The 17,396-nt window shown below is 41.0% G+C and overlaps 1 protein-coding gene across 3 annotated transcripts in view; it reads right to left on the reverse strand.

Moving 5' to 3' along the window:
• Positions 1–14,806: 14,806 nt before the first annotated feature.
• Positions 14,807–17,396, reverse strand: part of CHST9 (carbohydrate sulfotransferase 9) — a 92,087-nt gene continuing 89,497 nt past the window's right edge. For all 3 annotated transcript variants that reach the window (XM_057397674.1, XM_057397673.1, XM_057397675.1), the window contains one exon: positions 14,807–16,878. In XM_057397674.1, the coding sequence (XP_057253657.1) occupies positions 15,781–16,878 (1,098 nt within the window). In that variant the 3' untranslated portion in view covers positions 14,807–15,780. The remainder of the gene's footprint in view (positions 16,879–17,396) is intronic.

Genomic DNA, 17,396 nt, shown 5'->3' on the forward strand with positions numbered 1-17,396 from the left:
ATTGGCTTAGGCCTCTGTATGCAGTAAAAGAATCTTTGCATAAGTTATACAAAAATATTGTAAGTGACATGTTCAAGTGTTAAATGAGGTTAAAATAGCACACACAGAGAAACTACATCTACTGCTGTGCATTCATGCAGCAACAGAGAAAGAATCAAAGTTTGTCATAATGGTCAGCCAGCCCGTCCAGGACAGACTGTAACATATAATCCTTCTGACCATTAGAAAACAGTGCAAGATCCAAAGAACTACTTTGGCCATGGAAACCATGGACAGAAGGTCTTCCTCTGTTAGGGGACTGTAGGTAATAATTTACACCAGGGAAAAGCAAGTATAATGTATAACACTATCAGTTCAGGATGCCCTAGACAAATTTGTACACACAGCAATAAAAAAAGTCAAGCTCGTGTTAAATACTTACCAATCACAGTTTGTGTTAAATGCAGGTGATCATAAAATACAAGTGTAGGTGTTTCTCTCATGTTTGCCTGCTCTTCCCCTAAAGCCATGTCATAAAGGACAAAAAGTAAAAAACTGACATTCACAGGAGGTGCAGTCATCATTGCACAGCTCTGCTCTTCCAGTTGGTGAATTTGTTTTTTCCATCTATGCCCTTGACAACCTGCTACAGTGAATCAAGAAACTTCGACTCCTAACACTGTCTTAATGGCACATAAAACCATTGAATTCTTCATATACGCACAGACCAACTTCCATCAAGGCTGCAGTAGCAGTACCTCACAATTCAAGGATTTCAGTTAGGATGTTCTTCTGCGTAATATTTTTTACCCCATTCCTTTTTTCCCTTCTGCTACTACTGTATAAAAAGCTCATTTTCAGGGCTTTGTTTTAAACACCTGTGGCTTCCCTTGATGTGGCTTGAATGTGCCACATCTTTTTCCACCTGCATTTTGCAATGTCATTATCTGATAATTTCAGCCTTTTATGCCACAGCTACCTTTGCCATACAAATCCTTTCCTCTGTTTTTCTAAAGACTACAAAAGGCGCCTACATAAACTCAAATTTCTTTCCAGTTTTGGAGCTGGCTGTTTCAAATCAGCGCTGAGTTTGCTTTCGTAGTTTTGCCCTGACAACATGCTTATTCTTTGGTACTTTGTGGACTCTGCTCCTGCAGCTCAATTGTTTGTTCACAAATAAAATTCACTTAGCAAAGCTAATAATTGCTTTTCCTTTTCTTGCAGATAGCATATATCTGCTCTTTTTGGTCCGTAGAACAGATCACTGCCACATGGAGAAGCAAGAACATTAATAGCTTCTGTCACTGCTACCATTCTTATTGTGATAGATCTTCTGGAGGATTAGACAAAGGTTGTGGCCACATAAACAGAGAAAGGCAATGCTTCGGGCACAAACCTGCAGCAAACTGCACTGTGCCAGCTCTGATCAAACAAACAGACTATGTTCTGTTGAAAACAGAGAAGGCAAGGAAGACAGCCCCTGAGATGGCACTGAAAACCAGAGGAAAGCTGCCCCAGTTTGTCCAGGGATAAATTTGTCAATTTTGGGATTTGGAAATATACAAGGTTGTTAGTTTTTAATTATATGTTTTCATCGTTATAAAACCTGGGTTGACACATTTTGGACTTCTGTGCAAGGGTGAAATATTTCTTCTGCTGCTGTGCTCAACACAGTTAAGCAAATAACTTACAAAAGAATATATATGAAAAATTTAAAACTGGTTTTAAAGCAGTCATGGTGGGGAAGGGCAGACAGCATGGGTATGTGCAGTGGAGTCTCCCTGTGCCTCTGCTTCTTCACTGAATATTAAATCTGGGTTTCTACAGTAGTTTTTAGGACATCATGAATTAAAGATCTTTGTAGGAACACAAGCCATGGTAAGAAGATGCTGCAACACGTAAGACACATCCTCATCCTGAACAAGGACTTCCCAGACAGTTGAAGCGTGTTGAATCTGGGAATTCAGTTTGGTTTGTTACGGAGGAGAGGGCATGCTGCCAAAGTCAGAGAGGAATGTGCAAGCAGCTAATTCCAGTTAAAACAATATGAGGGCAAGAGGCAGAAAAACTCCCTGCACTAGATTCTGTCACCTCACTGAATAACGGTGTGGGAAGAGTCCCTTCACTTCTATGGCGAGTATCTTGGATATTCACCCTGGGCAACTCTGTCAAACTGAGGGGTTTGTCAGACAGGACTGAAACAGAGAAAACAAAGATCAGAATCAAAACAAAAAAAAAAAACAACCAAAAAACCAAAAGACTTAATTTAGAAGCACTGTGTGTTTTTCCAGTGCCCCCTCTTCCACTTGTACCCAGCAGATCTGGACTGTTCTCCCTTATGCTACTGTTGCTAAGCTTCTTATCTTGTTCAGCTCCTCTCAGCACCACTTCAGGCTTTCATTTCCAAAACCAATGAGGCTTCCATGCATGCGTTTGCCCTCTTCCTCCCTCTTTCTCTGGGTGGTCCTGCCCTTTCTTTCCACCAGGTCTTGAACCCGTCAACCAGCTTCAGCTACAGCTGATGGAGGATCAGAAATCCCAAAGGTGTTTAGGGCTCCTACTAGCCCCAGGAGAGTGAGTGGCTGCAGGCAACCACAGCAAAAGGGACGCCGGCTGCTGCTGGCAGGAGAGGCTCCAGGAGGATTTTCAGAAGTGCCTCAGTGATGGAGGGGCTTAGTTGCTGTTTTCAGAGTACTGCAGACTCCTAGGAGACTAAATTCCTTTGACCTTCCTTGGCTGCTGTCGACAAGAGCGGGCTGTAAGCCTTTCAGAAACTGTTGACGCTTGCAGAAATACTCAGACTTTTTCTGACTGATTGAAAGTTTCATTCTGTTGCCACTAATAAATCCCCCTCCCCACACCAATTTATGTTTTATAAGTTTGGGTTAAGCTTTGTCTACTAAAAGGATCTTACATAAAACACCGCTTACTGAAATGTGATCTTTGCACATTTCTGAAGTTATAATTTTCCTACACTGTAATCTTGTTACTTAGGTCATTCATTTTGTCACGCCCTGCTATCAGCCTGGTCCAGGTTTGGCTGCAGGGCTATGTTCTCCTGACATTTAGAGCAAGAATTCCCTGGGAAATCAGTCAAGAGATTTGACATTGCTGCTGGCGAAGCTCCAGCGGGTTTAGCTTTACTCTCCTTCCCTATTTATTGTGGAATCTGTCTGTCCACAAGCTGCACATTGAGTTCTGTGCTAGAGAAGGAGAACTGAAAGGGACAAAATGGCCATTCATGTGGCGATTCATTGAGGCTTTTCAGAAAGGTTTTACAAGAAGCTGTGATGACTGCTGAGCTTCCTTAGCCCTCTATTACCTCCCTTATGAGACAATTTGGATTGACTGCTTTCTTTTTGCTTTCTCCCCCCATCTCAATAGGCAGCAATTATTGTTGGAAAAGCCACATTAAGACCTCGGTAGTGTAGGAACCACCTGGGGGCTTTTCATCGTTAGAAACAGTTTAATTTTACCATGGCATGGACAGGCCCTTTGCTGGGAATATGGGAGGAAAAAAAAAAGTCTTTTTTTTTTCTCCCCTCCTTCCACAAACTGCTCCAACTCTTCTTGCAAAAAGCAGCATCAGTGGCAGAGACAGCCAGAATTTGATGTACTGGAGGGGTGGATCAGCAAAGCAGCCCTGAGCACTCTTGAGGGCTACAGGAGAGTTGGTGGAAGAATCTCAAATCAATTGGAAATGAGGGAGAGAAGTAGCTCTCTTGTGGAAGGGGACAATGAAATGCAGCAGCACAGGGCAGAGTGCAGCAGGCTTTGCATGTGCAGGGAGGGGCAAGCAGCACAACATGGTGGTGGTCTGTGTCTCTGTGCAGTCTTAGCCAGTGGGGCCAAATAAATTTGTCTTTGCTAGGTGAGACACTGAAATCTGGTTAAGTGCTCATGGATTTTATCAGCCACATACCATGTAGTAGTCCAAATAAATATACCACTGATGTACGCTCTTTAGCATCTGACCATGCTTTCTTGACCAATCTGAGTTACAGTCCCTCTGCTGTTTCTAAGATCCTCAGTTCCAAATGCTCAGCCTCTTCCCTCACTGCTGTTTCAGTTCCCTACAGAAACAAAGCTCAAAGAATCAGGGAGTTTAAGACTAGATGGCAACATAGCATTTTCTAGTTAACTTCATATATTATAGACCGCTACACTTTACCTCATGACACATTTCATGAGTTCAATAATTTATACTTGGTTAAATATATTTTGCAAAAAGCATTCTTGCTTGATTTGAAAACTCATGGGATAGACAATCCATCCATTCCCTTGGTAGCTTATTCCCAAGACTAATAATTTTCATCATCAGAAATGATCTTTGCCTTTAAACTGAATTTGTATGAATTCATCTGCCATGTAGTGATTCTTATTATGCTGCTCTTTCCCAGATTAAAAAGCCTCTTGTACTTCTGCTGTCTCCCCATGAGGATACTTATATAATGTGATCAAGTCATCTCTTCATCTTTTGATAAGCTAAACAGACTGAGCTCTAGAAGTCTTTCACTTTAAAGAAATTTCTCTTTAGTTTCTTTCTTTTCAGTTCTTGATTGTGCCTTCACCACTTTTTCAGCATGATTTTTAAAATGCATTTTTAATAACTGACCCCCAGCAGTCATTTTCTGAAGTAAAAACATTTCTTATAGCACACCTAGGAATTGAATTATCCATTCTTACTGCAGTATCACATTGAGGAACCATTTTTTCTTGCATCTCCACAGTGACTCCTCAGACCTTCTTGTGATATAGCCCTCATTCTGTAGGTAAGTCTTATTTCATTCTGAGACATGAAATTTAGGAGACATTCTGTCTGACAGGGATTAGAGAAAAATCCATTATGCTGTGTTTGGCCATCCTTTTTTCAACCTACTAAGTCATGTCCAAACTATACTGGCAGTGATTCTACATTCACTTCCAGATTTACTCACTGAAGAAAACCCTGCAGCACATGAGGCCTTGCAATGATCCCTTCAGATCCCTCCCAACTGCTGCCATGACTAGTCCATTAAGTACTTTCAGAGATCTGTCAAACAGGTCTGAATCCACTTACTGCTCCATGGCTAATGTACAGCGGTAATGCTTTAGCAAATGTCACTCAGTGTTGTGGTAAAGCCCCTAGAAACTCTCAAACCCATTGCTCTGTACAGCTACCTCTGTCAAACCAAGAGTAATTTTAAAAATTAGATCTGACCTGTGTTGGTGGTGGTTTGCTTGTTTTGTACTAGGCCTCAGTAGCCTAGTATTGTTGATACGTGTCCCAGTGCTAGGAATTTGTTTCGTCCAAGCAATCTGCTGTATGCAATATAATGATACATAGAATACATATATAGCTTCATATTCATAGAATTTATATGCCTAGTGGAAATGCATGCCATGAATGGGCTTATGCAGCATGTTTTGCGAAAGACAATTTTGCTTCCGACCATTCAGGCTTTGTAGATTACAATAGTAACTGTCTTCTTAACGCTATGTATTTTAGAGGAGTTTTCTTCCCTCTCAACATTAATACCTTCTAAAAGCTAAAACCTCGGGCCATAGAAATGAAGATGTTGATCTTTTTTTTAAAGCAAAGGATCATCTTTCATTGAACTAACTGAAAAGCAGGGTCTGACTATGAATATTTACAAGTTCAAGCTTTTTTGTCCATAAACTTCTAAAGAAAATCTGACAGCACATTATTCTTGAAATCCTTTGTAGAACATTAGTTTCATTTCTGACAGTTTTTCATGTTTGCAGCTTAAAATAAAAAAAAAAGTCTAATAACTTTTGATACAGGTGCCACATTTTTACTGGACTAGGAGAAAGGTTTTAAACTCAGAAATGCCAACAGCAGTTATTCAATCTCTTTTTTATGGCAGAAGCTGTACTGATTTAGAAATTTTTGTGTTGGATCAATTGTCAACAAAGACAATAGAGATTAATACAAAGAAACAAACACTTTTGGCTGCCATCTTTACCGATGCCATTTTATATCTACTGCATGGATGGATGGACTGTTGGTTTGTGAACATGAGAACTCAACAGTTCACAATGCTTTGTCTTCAGCTACTGAAGTCCAGTGAGCATGTTTTGGGTGCACATAAAGCCACCTAAACCAGTCTTTTGAGGCCCTCTAGTCCAGCATTCACACATGTTGGCACCTTACAGGGATGGAAGCTTAGTGGAGGATGCAATCTGCGAAGAAGAATGAAGCATAGGGCCAGAAAAATCTGCTTTCCGCTACTTTCACATCTTGTGTTTCTTTATAAACAACATTTTGCAGTCTAACCTCCATGACTGCCTTCTATGGTCACTTACAGATTAGCAAGCTGCTCTTTTGCAAAGCCAAGCGAGGGAAAAATAACAAACCCCACGAGCTGTGTGAATAATTAAAAACAACACCAAAAGACATTGATTCCAGAAAACTTTGCTTGCAGACTTCTTAATACAGAGCAACCAAAATCATGGTTTGGATGTTTGCTGGGTACAAAACTGGCTAGATGGCCAAGCCCAACAAATTGTGGTGAATGGAGTTAAATCCATTTGGTAGCTAAAGAAGAGCAATAAAGCTGATGAAAAGTCTTGAGAAAAAGTCATATGAGAAGCAGTTGAGGGAGCTGAGGTTGTTTTGCCTGGAGAAAAGGAGGATCAGAGGGGACCTTATTGCTCTCTGCAACTACCTGAAAGTAATAGGACCTCAAGTTGCTCTAGGGGAGGTTTAGACTTGATATTAGGAAAAATTTCTTCACTAAAAGGGTTATAAAGCACTGGAACAGGCTTCTCAGGGAAGTGGTAGAGTAACCATCCCTGAAAGTATTTAAAAGACTTGTAGATGCCACTTAGGGACATGGTTTAGTGGTGGACTTGGTACTGCTAGGTGAATGGTTGGACTTGATGTTATTAAAGGTCTTTTCCAACTTAAATGATTCTATGATTCCATGAGCTAGTCTGAGACCATTCTTCATGGGTTCCCTCTTTAGACTCCTTACTCTTGTCCTTTTCGTGCATCCACAGTTCAGGTAGATTGCAGATAGCCAAGCTGTTTTTAGTGGATTTCATGAGTTTTGTGGAGACAATTATTTTTGTGAAGATAGTTATTATATTAATTTAGTGTTTATAAAGGAAGCAGATATGGTTAATGGTACCTCTTCAAGGATACAAGCCAAAATAGTCGGATCCCTGTTAAAAACAGATCTACCTTTCTAAGCGTGCATGCACAGAAAGGAAAATTTCTGAGGGGTTTACAGTTTCATGTGACACTTTTTGTACAAGCTAAACATCTACAACACATAATGATTTTCAGTTTCACCCTGAATACTTGACTGACATGAGCACATTTTTCTTTCCAGCGGTGCGGCAGAACCAACATGCCAGTGAAAGGGATTCTTTCCAGCTACATGCCTTACTGGCACTGTTATCTGTGGGGCTCCTGCCACAGCGTGGCCGATCCCTGGGGTGCGAGAAGGGGGGCAGAATACCACCCAGCCTGGTCCTCAGTGTTGCAGGGTGGAGTTTGAAGAATAGGCTCTTTGAAAATTATTTTTTACTTCTAAACAGAACCTGTTTGGTACAAAAGGCACAGAAAGGCACTTCCACACAGTCTTACAATGGAATTTTTGCTGTCCAATGTCAGAAACTTGTAATTCATCATTATTTTTTACTTAATGAGGATGGTGAAATAGAACAAAGGTCAAGTGTTGGAGGGGAAAAATAATCACTTGAGTTACAAAAAAGTGCAATTTACTGGAAAAATTGAGAATTTAAGACACAAACAAAAAACAAAGTGAATCTAAAGCAATAGGGATTGCAGTGTAGCCCAAATATCAAACAATTAGAAAAATGTGTCAGAGGTTTCTATCATGATCCAGAGCAAAGGATTTTTAGGCAGGACTCTGTCCTGATTAAATAATTAATAAATAAAATATACATCTTTCCTCATTGTTTCTTTGCATGTAGGAGATGCTGAAAGTCCTAGATGATTTCAGAAGTCTGGGCACACCATTGGTTCACTTGGGTTTTGTGATGAGGCCAAAAAGAAAAAGAGAGAGAAAAAAAAAAAGAGCCTGGGAAACCCTATAACTGTCCAGTCTCAGTGGTTTTGTTACTGCACCAAAATAAGGGGTCAAGGCATAATAGCACTAGGAAAGCTCACTTGCTGTAGATTTTACATAATGAGTTGCCAGCTTCAATCATTCAGCCTGTGCTTGCTTCTGCAACCATGACAGCACAGAAAGCAGATTTCAGCTGTAGAGATGTCAGTGGGAGAGCTTATTTTCCACTGGTAACTGCAAGAAATTAAAGGAATGCCTCCATGTTCGCAGGAGCAGGGGGTGTGTGTGTGTGCAGAGCAAAAAACAAAACTGAAAGTGCTATAAAGAGTCTCTCAAAGATATTCCCTTTCTCTGTAGGTTGCTCAGAAAGGTATGGGTTTGGCAAAGCAGCCTCTGCTGCTTCCACTTAAAGTATGTTTAGGGATCTCTTTTTACACTGAAAAGATGTTAGGCACACTTTCCTAAGAACTGGTCTCTTCAGCCACAATTAGGTGTCTCCTTTAGGGACAACCTGCTTTTCAGAGGCGGCCCTTGCAGCCCCTGGTGATGTGCCTGGCAGCAGCAGTAGCTGGCCTGCCTGCAAAGCTTTGCCTGCTATCTCCAACTACCAACTTGTGAACTGAGTATCCTAATGTATATCAGCTTAAGACGGAAATTTCGGTCTTAGCATCACTGTTAAATAAAGCAAGGCAGAAGACAAATTGTGAACCAGATTCAGCACTTCCATTAGGGGGGTTTCTGTGTGCAGAGGCAGCACAGTGTCCTGGACCCACTGCAGCCACTTGGCTGGAGAGAGCCAGAAAGATTCAGGGAGAAATGGAGAGTGGAATTTGTTGGCAGCATGGCTGAGGCCCAGAACAATTGCATGCAACTTTGGTTCTGTGTTGGTGTTTTCCCTGCTATTCACAAGAACTTGCAGGGATCACAAGGATTTCGAGAAACACCATCCTCCCTTGGAGCTGAGCTTTTGCTGTGATGTAGTCTTAGGGTCACTTCATCAGAGATACAATAGCAACCAGCAATTTCTTATTGTAGACTGTCACCTCCAGCTCTAATTAACATTCCCCCTTCTCATTAGAGGTTTTCCTTCTGTCTCTTTTCTGTTTTTTTTTTTTTTTTGTGTGTGTGCGTGTGTTTTGTCTTGTTTTAAAGAGAATAATGGAAGTCACAGCAAAGGCGACTGCTGGCATCTATGGCTTGGAGTGCATTATAGGTGGTAATACTGTAACTCCCTTGAAAGCATAGAGATGCTGCAACCCTTGCCCAGTTCTCCCCCTACAAGAATCAACTAGTCTGGAAAAGACCTTTAAGATCATCAGGTCCAACCATTACCCCCCGACTGCCAAGACCACCACTAAACCATGTCACTGAGGGCATGTCACATGGTTTTTGAACACTTCCAGGGATGGTGATTTCACCACTGCCCTGGGCAGCCTGTTCCATTGCCTGATCACCCTCTCTGTGAAGAAATTTTCCCTAATATCCAGTCTAAACCTCCCTTGGCACAACTTGAGGCTGTTACGTCTTTTCCTATTACTTGTTGCTTGGGAGAAGAGACTGACCCCCACATAACTACAACCTCCTTTCAGGTAGCTGTAGAGAGCGATAAGGTCCCCCCTGAGCCTCTTCCTCTCCAGACTGAACATTGCCAGTACCTGCAGCCGTTCCTCATAAGACTTATGCTCTAGGCCTTTCACCAGCTTTGTTGCCCTTCTCTGGGCCCTCTCCAGCACCTCAATGTCTCTCTTGCCGTGAAGGCCCAGAACTGAACACAGGACTAGAGGTGCAGCCTCACCAGTGCTGCGTACAGGGGGATGAGCACTGCCCTGGCCCTGCTGCCCACGCTATTTCTGATATGCTACCATATTCATTCTCTGCAATAGCCAGAGATGAAAACAGAGTTAATCTAAGTTCTGTCTGTACATCTCAAGTGGTGGGAGCTCTGTTTCTTTAGAGAACATATATCTTAATACTCATTTAAGATCTTTAAAGTCAAATGCAGGACTAAGTAGCTGCCACTACCACTGTTGAAAGACATCTGGCTGAATGTTATGAATGAATGTACATATATTGTATGTGAACACGTGCATTCATAAAACATGTGCATGTATTTACACATGCATTTATGTAAGTTTGTAGGGAGGGACCTGCCATGTAGTTGAACTTGGCTCTCTGAACACGCACTGTTTCTCAGATGAACTGTGATTCATAATTCCTAAAACTTAAAAATCTGACTCTGTGTTTGCTTTTATCACGAATGAGAAAATTTAATAGGCAAGTGCTAGTCTGCTTACATCCAGTTTATACACCCAAGTAACTACCTTGGGAAAATGAAACTTTTAGCATTTAATATCCTACTGACATGTATTTACAATCCACTGAGTGTTGATTTACATCTTTGTGTGCTGAAAGGCCCAGATAAACCTGCTCTGCTCCTACACTTTATGTCTCATAATGCTGTTTCTTGAATGCAATTTATATTGGACATCTCAAATTTGCAAATCTTGGAAAATTGGGAGGTTCTGTGGAAAGTGGTTTCTGGAAGTAATTTGAGGAAAAAACCTGTGAGATAGGAGAAATTTCTGCATGAGAAGAACAAGACAGGTATGTGTGCACAGATGGTGACTGACAATACCATATTCTCTGGAAGGCTTATTAGTGTAGCCTCAGTGCCATATTAACATAGGCATGATGGACTTGAGCTGACTTATACTTGACATCTCAGAGAGAACCGGCAATTGTTCTCACCTATTTGTGCCATCATACTTAAAGAGGGAGGGAAATTGTATGTGAGAAAACAGAGGAAAGGAAGTAATAATTACATATATCAAAAGAGAAAAAAGCTTACCGCCATGACTTTGAGCTTTTCCCTTTTCCTTTTGTAAGGACTCTTTCCACTCATCACTTTCTGAAGACAAATAGAAGGCAGTAATGCAGTCTGTATCAATACAATCACCTTGTTGTTAGCAGCCTCCATAGAGCCATAGAAAAAGTGGCTATGCTAGTAGGAGATAAATCCTGAGAATCCCTAGCAGGGGGAGACTGCCGCAAGGGTTGGTAGGGCCTCGGGAATGGCTGGGGGAACACAGCTCTCGGTGCTGGCTTACGCAGCCCTGGTGTTTGGGAGAAGGCAGGAGTTTGCATACATGTAGGGGATCCACTTCTTCTGCGGAACTCTTGAGCATCATTTTATTTAGGGCTACTGCACAGAAATAAAATAGCTTATCTTTATTTGGGCTTGTAATAAAATGAGACAGCAAGATTCTCATCCTGTCTCTGTCTGCCTTTCTCTGTACAAAAGGAACTGGAGGGGCATTTTCCCCTGTTCAGAAAACCTGGCACTCATTTTATGTTGAGGCAGTGCTTGGGCAAGCTTGGCAGATTCACAGCGTTTTGAAACAGAGCTTGCATTCTTAAGGCTGCCAGCTGCCCAGAACAGAGGTGAATATTCCACCCTTCTCATTTGGAATGAAGCTGGGAAGTCCCCAGCTTCCTCCAAACCATTGGAAGGAAAATATAAAGAAAGGCCATGAACATCCCATGAATTAAATTACATATTAATACCTAATTTCTAACCACAGCTATTCATCCACATAGTTCAATGATTTTACTAGAAGGCACATGGTATCATTGTATTTCATTCACATGACCACTTTACTAGTGGGGAAACTGAGTCAGGGAGCAGTTCATGTTTGTCCAACATATCCATAAAGTTGCAGAATTTGGAGGAAGATCCAGGTCTCTGCAGTCCAAGCCTGTTACTCCAGACACAATCTAACATACAAGAAACTTGTGGGACTCACTTCAGTAAGTTACAGTGCCAAGACCTCCACAGTTCTCCCTCAAAATAGACATTTTTAGGAATACCAAATTTAATCTAAAACATTCTTATTAAAATAAATAATATGACTGTCTCCTCCACCCATCCACATCACACGTTGCAGAAAGCAAATCAATCCCAAGTATCTGGGGTTATGGACAGATTTCCCTTTGCTGAGTCAGTTAGTTGCACTCCTCAGTAGTTTGTGTTCTACCTTGCCCTCTAGAACTGTAAATGAATTGGTTGATACAGTACAGGTGCATCTGTTTTTTTAATAAAGTGTAGTAATTTATGGTCTGAAGCCAAAATAAACTGGTATTAACATTACAGTTAAAAAGACTTACCTGATGTATCGTTAGCCTGCAGGGACATACAACAAAGAGTTTTCTATATAATCTATATATATATAATACAAAGCTCTAGTAAAATATTTTCCTCTCAGACTTTTGCAAAGTGTCATAGTATAATTTTCACTTAAATTTAAATTACATTCAAAATTACAGTGGGGATCTCCAATGACACATCACCAAGATAGAACAGCCTGAGGCAGGAGTAGCTCCAATAAATTTGGCCATTTGGGAGAGTTGCACCAGAGGACATTTCAAGACGAGGGGCCATGTTTGACTGCACTTTGGCTGCATACCTCTGACTTTTCAGCAAGTTTACTGGTGTTTTCAGAAGAGATGTGTGTAATGGCTGTGTCAGAGCTTTGCAAGCCAAACCTTACCTGGAAAAATGAACCTGACTTATGCTGACTAATATATCATAACTTGAGAATACAGACTGATGCAGTTTAATGCATTTTTTTTAAATTTCTTTTTATCTTTATGAAAATTATTTTTACTTTTTTGTTAAAATAATTAAAATTTATTTTATTTATTAATACTGAATAATTTTAAAAGAAAGGCAAATATGGAACATCAGTTTCCAAAAATCAAGCTTTTGTTTCAGGAGGGGAGTACGACTGCCTGGTGTTTGGAATAGACAAGAGAGCACTCTGCTCCTGCTCCAGCCCTCCCATGGACTCACTGTAATGCCTTTATAGCACATTTGACGTGCCCTGACAACCAACCTACATTAGAGAAGTGCTTAGAGATCTTCAAATGAAGAAAAGTTCATAACTAAAAAGCATTTACTGTAATGAAGCCCCTCTGCATGCCACAGCTGATCTCTACTATAAGTGTAATTGCACCGAATGTTGCAGAGTATGTTTTCATTCTTCTTCCGCATATGTTCAATATAATTTTCTGAGTAAAACAAACATCTGTGCACAGTTGTGGAGGTGGGATTTTATACTACTTACAGTGGATGACCTTCATGTTTTGGATTTGCCTAGCAGTCTTACAAAACATAAGTGAAGTTACAACCCAATCTCACACTTCGACCTTTTAAAATTTACTTTTAAAAATAGAGGTTATCTTTTGTACTGCAAATTATGCCTTTATCTCTTATAATCCCATAAGTCAGATATCACAGTCCCACTTCAATTATGCTAAACTCTTATGTTAATTTTAAATCATGTAACTTAATTCCTGGCAAAGCAGGCTGGTGATTTTCAAAATGTGGTTAATGAGGCAAAGTACAATCTAGATTCTGCTACTGAGATCATCTGAATCCCTAGGTAGCTGAAGACGACTATGGAGAGGCTCTTCTTTACAGAAGTCTGGGTTAGACGTAAAAAAAATGAATTTTTAAGTGCAGTTAGGGCCTATGAAATTTGAAGTTGAGCATACAAAGAAGTTAAATTACTTTCACTAGAGCCGTAGAACAACAGCGCGGCTAAACCAATTATGCTTCTGTGCGCATACATGCTTATGCAGTGTCCTCTCCTTTTAAATCACAAATGCAAACCATACCAGATTTTTCAAGATGAGAGTCCAGGCACCTGATGTCTATGTCCACAGATGCATGCAAATCAATGTCATTTTCCCTCTCATTTACAGAAGCCAAAATTTTGCTAATAACTTCTTTTGCCCTCCTTCCCTGACTATAACAGTAGCTTTATCTAAGATCAATTGGTAGATGAAATCTTACGAGACTGTATAGCTTTTTCAATACAATTATGTCCCCTCCATTCCTGAATCTCTATTATTCCCTGATCACATAGGCTGAAAGTTTGTCACTAACGCAAGTTCAAGGTGAAGGCTAAGTTCTTCAGAGAATTTGCTATTTACTACTATTTATTTGTCTGGATTTAAGAATTCATACAAAACTCATATATAAATTGGCCTCTAGTCTTTTTTAGTATGTTAAACTTTTTTTCCTCATAAGTGTTTTGGAAACTATTGGTACATGAGCCACATTTTTGTCTGTACATTAGCAATTAATTAACACATCTAAAACAGACAAGCCACCCAAAGCAAACATATAGACATCCAAAGGCTGGTTACATTTATTTTTTATGTAATATCTTCAATGACCTCCCTACAAAGCAAGAGAGTTCATTCAGGGCTTGAGGTGGGATTCAATACTCACAAGAGCAGAGGATCTAGAGAAAGAGGTCATTTTACTCGCATCAGTTTCCTGCCAGGCTGTTTCCTTATTCTACAACTTGTTATATCATTATGTGTGATGCCCCAAAACACTCCAGAAAACAAAGGGAGTCATCTTTATTTTGGAACAGCATAGGGATTTCTCCCTATCCATTTTGCAGAGATTTATCCTCCTCTTGGGACACCCTCGCCACTCCTCCAATATCATGTGCAACTGCAGGTTGTAGGAATGACCACATGCATTGGTCAGATAGCAGTTGAGGGGAGGAAAGGGAAGAGAGAAGGTACCTTTCCCTGTTATAGCCAAGACCGTGGGGCTCTGGACATAACTGCCTCTTGGCTGAATCACCACTGCCTATCCCACCACATACTGCAGTATCCAGTCCACCCTGGGGTTTGCTGGCTGCTGACAAGGTAGGAAGGACACCAAAACAGTGTCCCAAAGCTTACTTCAGTCAGCTTTGGGAGCAAAAACCAGCTGATGGGTTTGCAAGGCAATGGTCACACACCTCCTGTGTAACAGACTGTGGGAGCTGGGCTGATGGTAGGACACTGGCAGACCAAGAGTGGTCACACCAGCTACAATGAAGTTGCTTCTTAATATAGACATTATAATGTCCCATAGTGACCACCCCAACACTTTGTCCTATCACCAAAAATTAAGACTATGTTGAATACTGGGACAATGGAACGCATGCAACATATAGTAGACTCTCCTGCAAATTAAAATGTTAATTTTAATGTATGTGGCAGTTCTCTGAAAGGAAGGTCATATTTGTCATCTCTAGTGCATCAATCAAAATGTGGCTGTGGACAGGGACTTAAGATCAAGGCTTACAAAGATTTACTCTGCTCAGCAGTTGAGCTGCCATGTTATTTTTAGTTTTATGCATTTGTATTCAAGAGCATCCTTCAACGAAAAACAATCAGGTCTAAAACCAGCTACAGTCTAATGGTAATCAGAAAAACAAACCTTGCAACTGAGAACACTGCAAACATTTTAGAAAATTAGACAATGCGTCTTTACTAGTAAGTGACAGAAAGTAAAAAATACATTCAAAAATAGTTTTGAAAACAATTTCTAAAGCAGGCACACCAAAAAGAAAAAGAATCATGCTTCTCTGAATACTTTTTTTCTTAAACCATTAAAAGAACATTAGGTAAGCTAATGCAACAGCTGGCTGCACTACCGCTTCCACAGTATAATCCATTATGGTAAAAGCAGCTTTTTCAGGCATTTTAGTGCAATCTATGCTGTTTACAGGTCTTTTTTTGTGCATTCTCCTATAATTTAATGTCAATTGATATCACTCTAACTTTTAAAAGCCCCACTAAGTCAAGAAAACTCCACTTAGCAGCAACTTTGTTTCCTTTCAGGGCTAATATCAAAGTAGTTGATTTGAATACTAAAATGATAAATATCTAATAGAAGCCTGAAGCTATTCTGGTGCTATACAGTTGGTGATGTATAATTGAACATTAAGTAATCCAAGTAATAGAAGTCATAGATCAGCTGTCTTTCCTCCTTAGACAATTCTTTCAAGTATTGCCTCACTACTTCTGCACTTGTTCTCTCATCAGAGGAATGTCTGTCTTTGAATTTAGGAAACTTCAGCTCTGCTGGAGCACCAACCAGCTGCAAAAAGTAATTGGCATCTTCTTCCAGGGTTTCAAACTTTCCTATAAAATCATAGTTGATGAGGCAGGGATAGCAAAGCTTACTGACTTGCTCCCAATGAATGTCCATTCCTACTGGGCGATGGGAATCTAACAAATATTGGATAAATTCCTTGAACTTAACTCCCGATCCTGTTTTCAATGCCTCTTCATTTGCATTATGTCTATACTTCTTAATTATTGCCTTCCCAAATACTGGGTGGTAATAGCTGTTTGGGTGTTCAAACTTATCCCTGAAGGCAGATACCAATCTTTCCATAGGATCACGTACAAATATAGCCTTGGTGTATGTATTCAAGCGTGTGTATATCCCTTTTAGGTCATAACTGTCTAGTTTCCTTAGATGCTTTCCATAGTGCACATCGTCATGGGAGATGTTGTGTACTGAAGCGGCAAGTCCATTGAGCACCATGAGGACTCTTTTCCAATTGGAGCAGCCTGCTTTAGGCACTTCACAGTACAGGACCTTGTGCCTGTCCTCCACGTAAATTCTTGACACCAGGTGCACAAGGTGAGTTTGAAACTTCTTTCTGCTGTTGTACTTCTTACAGAAGTCATGCAGGAAGGACTTGCGCTTTTCCTGGGTGCTATCCACATCCTTCCATTTGCCATCCTTGACTAATGTCTTGTTTAAAGGGTGTAGTGCAGGAGGTAAATACACCCCTCTGAGCCAGCTGAGAGGTGACTCACTCATCTTCTGCTGGTCAGAGAGCTGGCTCACCAAGGAGGCAGCCACCACACCAAACGGGTCAGCCTTGCCTTGCCAGTGCCTGCTGCCCAAGATGGCCATCTCATGCTTACTGAGGTCAGGAGGAGTGCTCCTGCTCCACGCTGCTCCCCTTGGCATCCCCAGAGTGGGGAGTGTGAAATCCTGCAAACAGGGAAAGGATCAGAGCTTAAAACACAGCAACAGCCCAGACCATTCACATTGCAACAGCAGCAAGGATGGCAGTGCATATTCCTGATGAAGCCACATTTAGTACTACTGCAAAGCCCTTCCTGAACCAATTGATCGATATATCTGATTTAGCAACAAGCTGGGCTAATTACTGAAATAAATGCTTCTGAAGCTTACCTCTTAGTGCACAGTAGGTCTTCCTGCAAAAATAAATAGCTTATACCACACCTTTTAGGAAATCAGAAGAGGTTCACACAGGGAGGCTGATAGTCCTGGTAGGGGTAGCCAGGTGCTTTTCTCAACTGAACACGTTTTCCCCCTCAACAGCATTGATAGAGTTGCACGGCTGCTATCAGCTCTCTGCAGCATGCTGGCACAGCCACAGTAACAGCTGCTGAATCTGCTTCCACCACTGTGACTTGGAGCAGGCCCTGTCCCCCAGTGGTAGGGGACAAACCTAGGGCTCCTAAATAGCTGACAGCAGTGGTTTT

The sequence above is a fragment of the Pezoporus wallicus genome, unplaced genomic scaffold (assembly GCF_028554395.1).
Source record: "Pezoporus wallicus isolate ANWC-B61680 ecotype Strahan unplaced genomic scaffold, APGP_CSIRO_Pwel_v1 contig_227, whole genome shotgun sequence".
NCBI lineage: Eukaryota > Metazoa > Chordata > Aves > Psittaciformes > Psittacidae > Pezoporus > Pezoporus wallicus.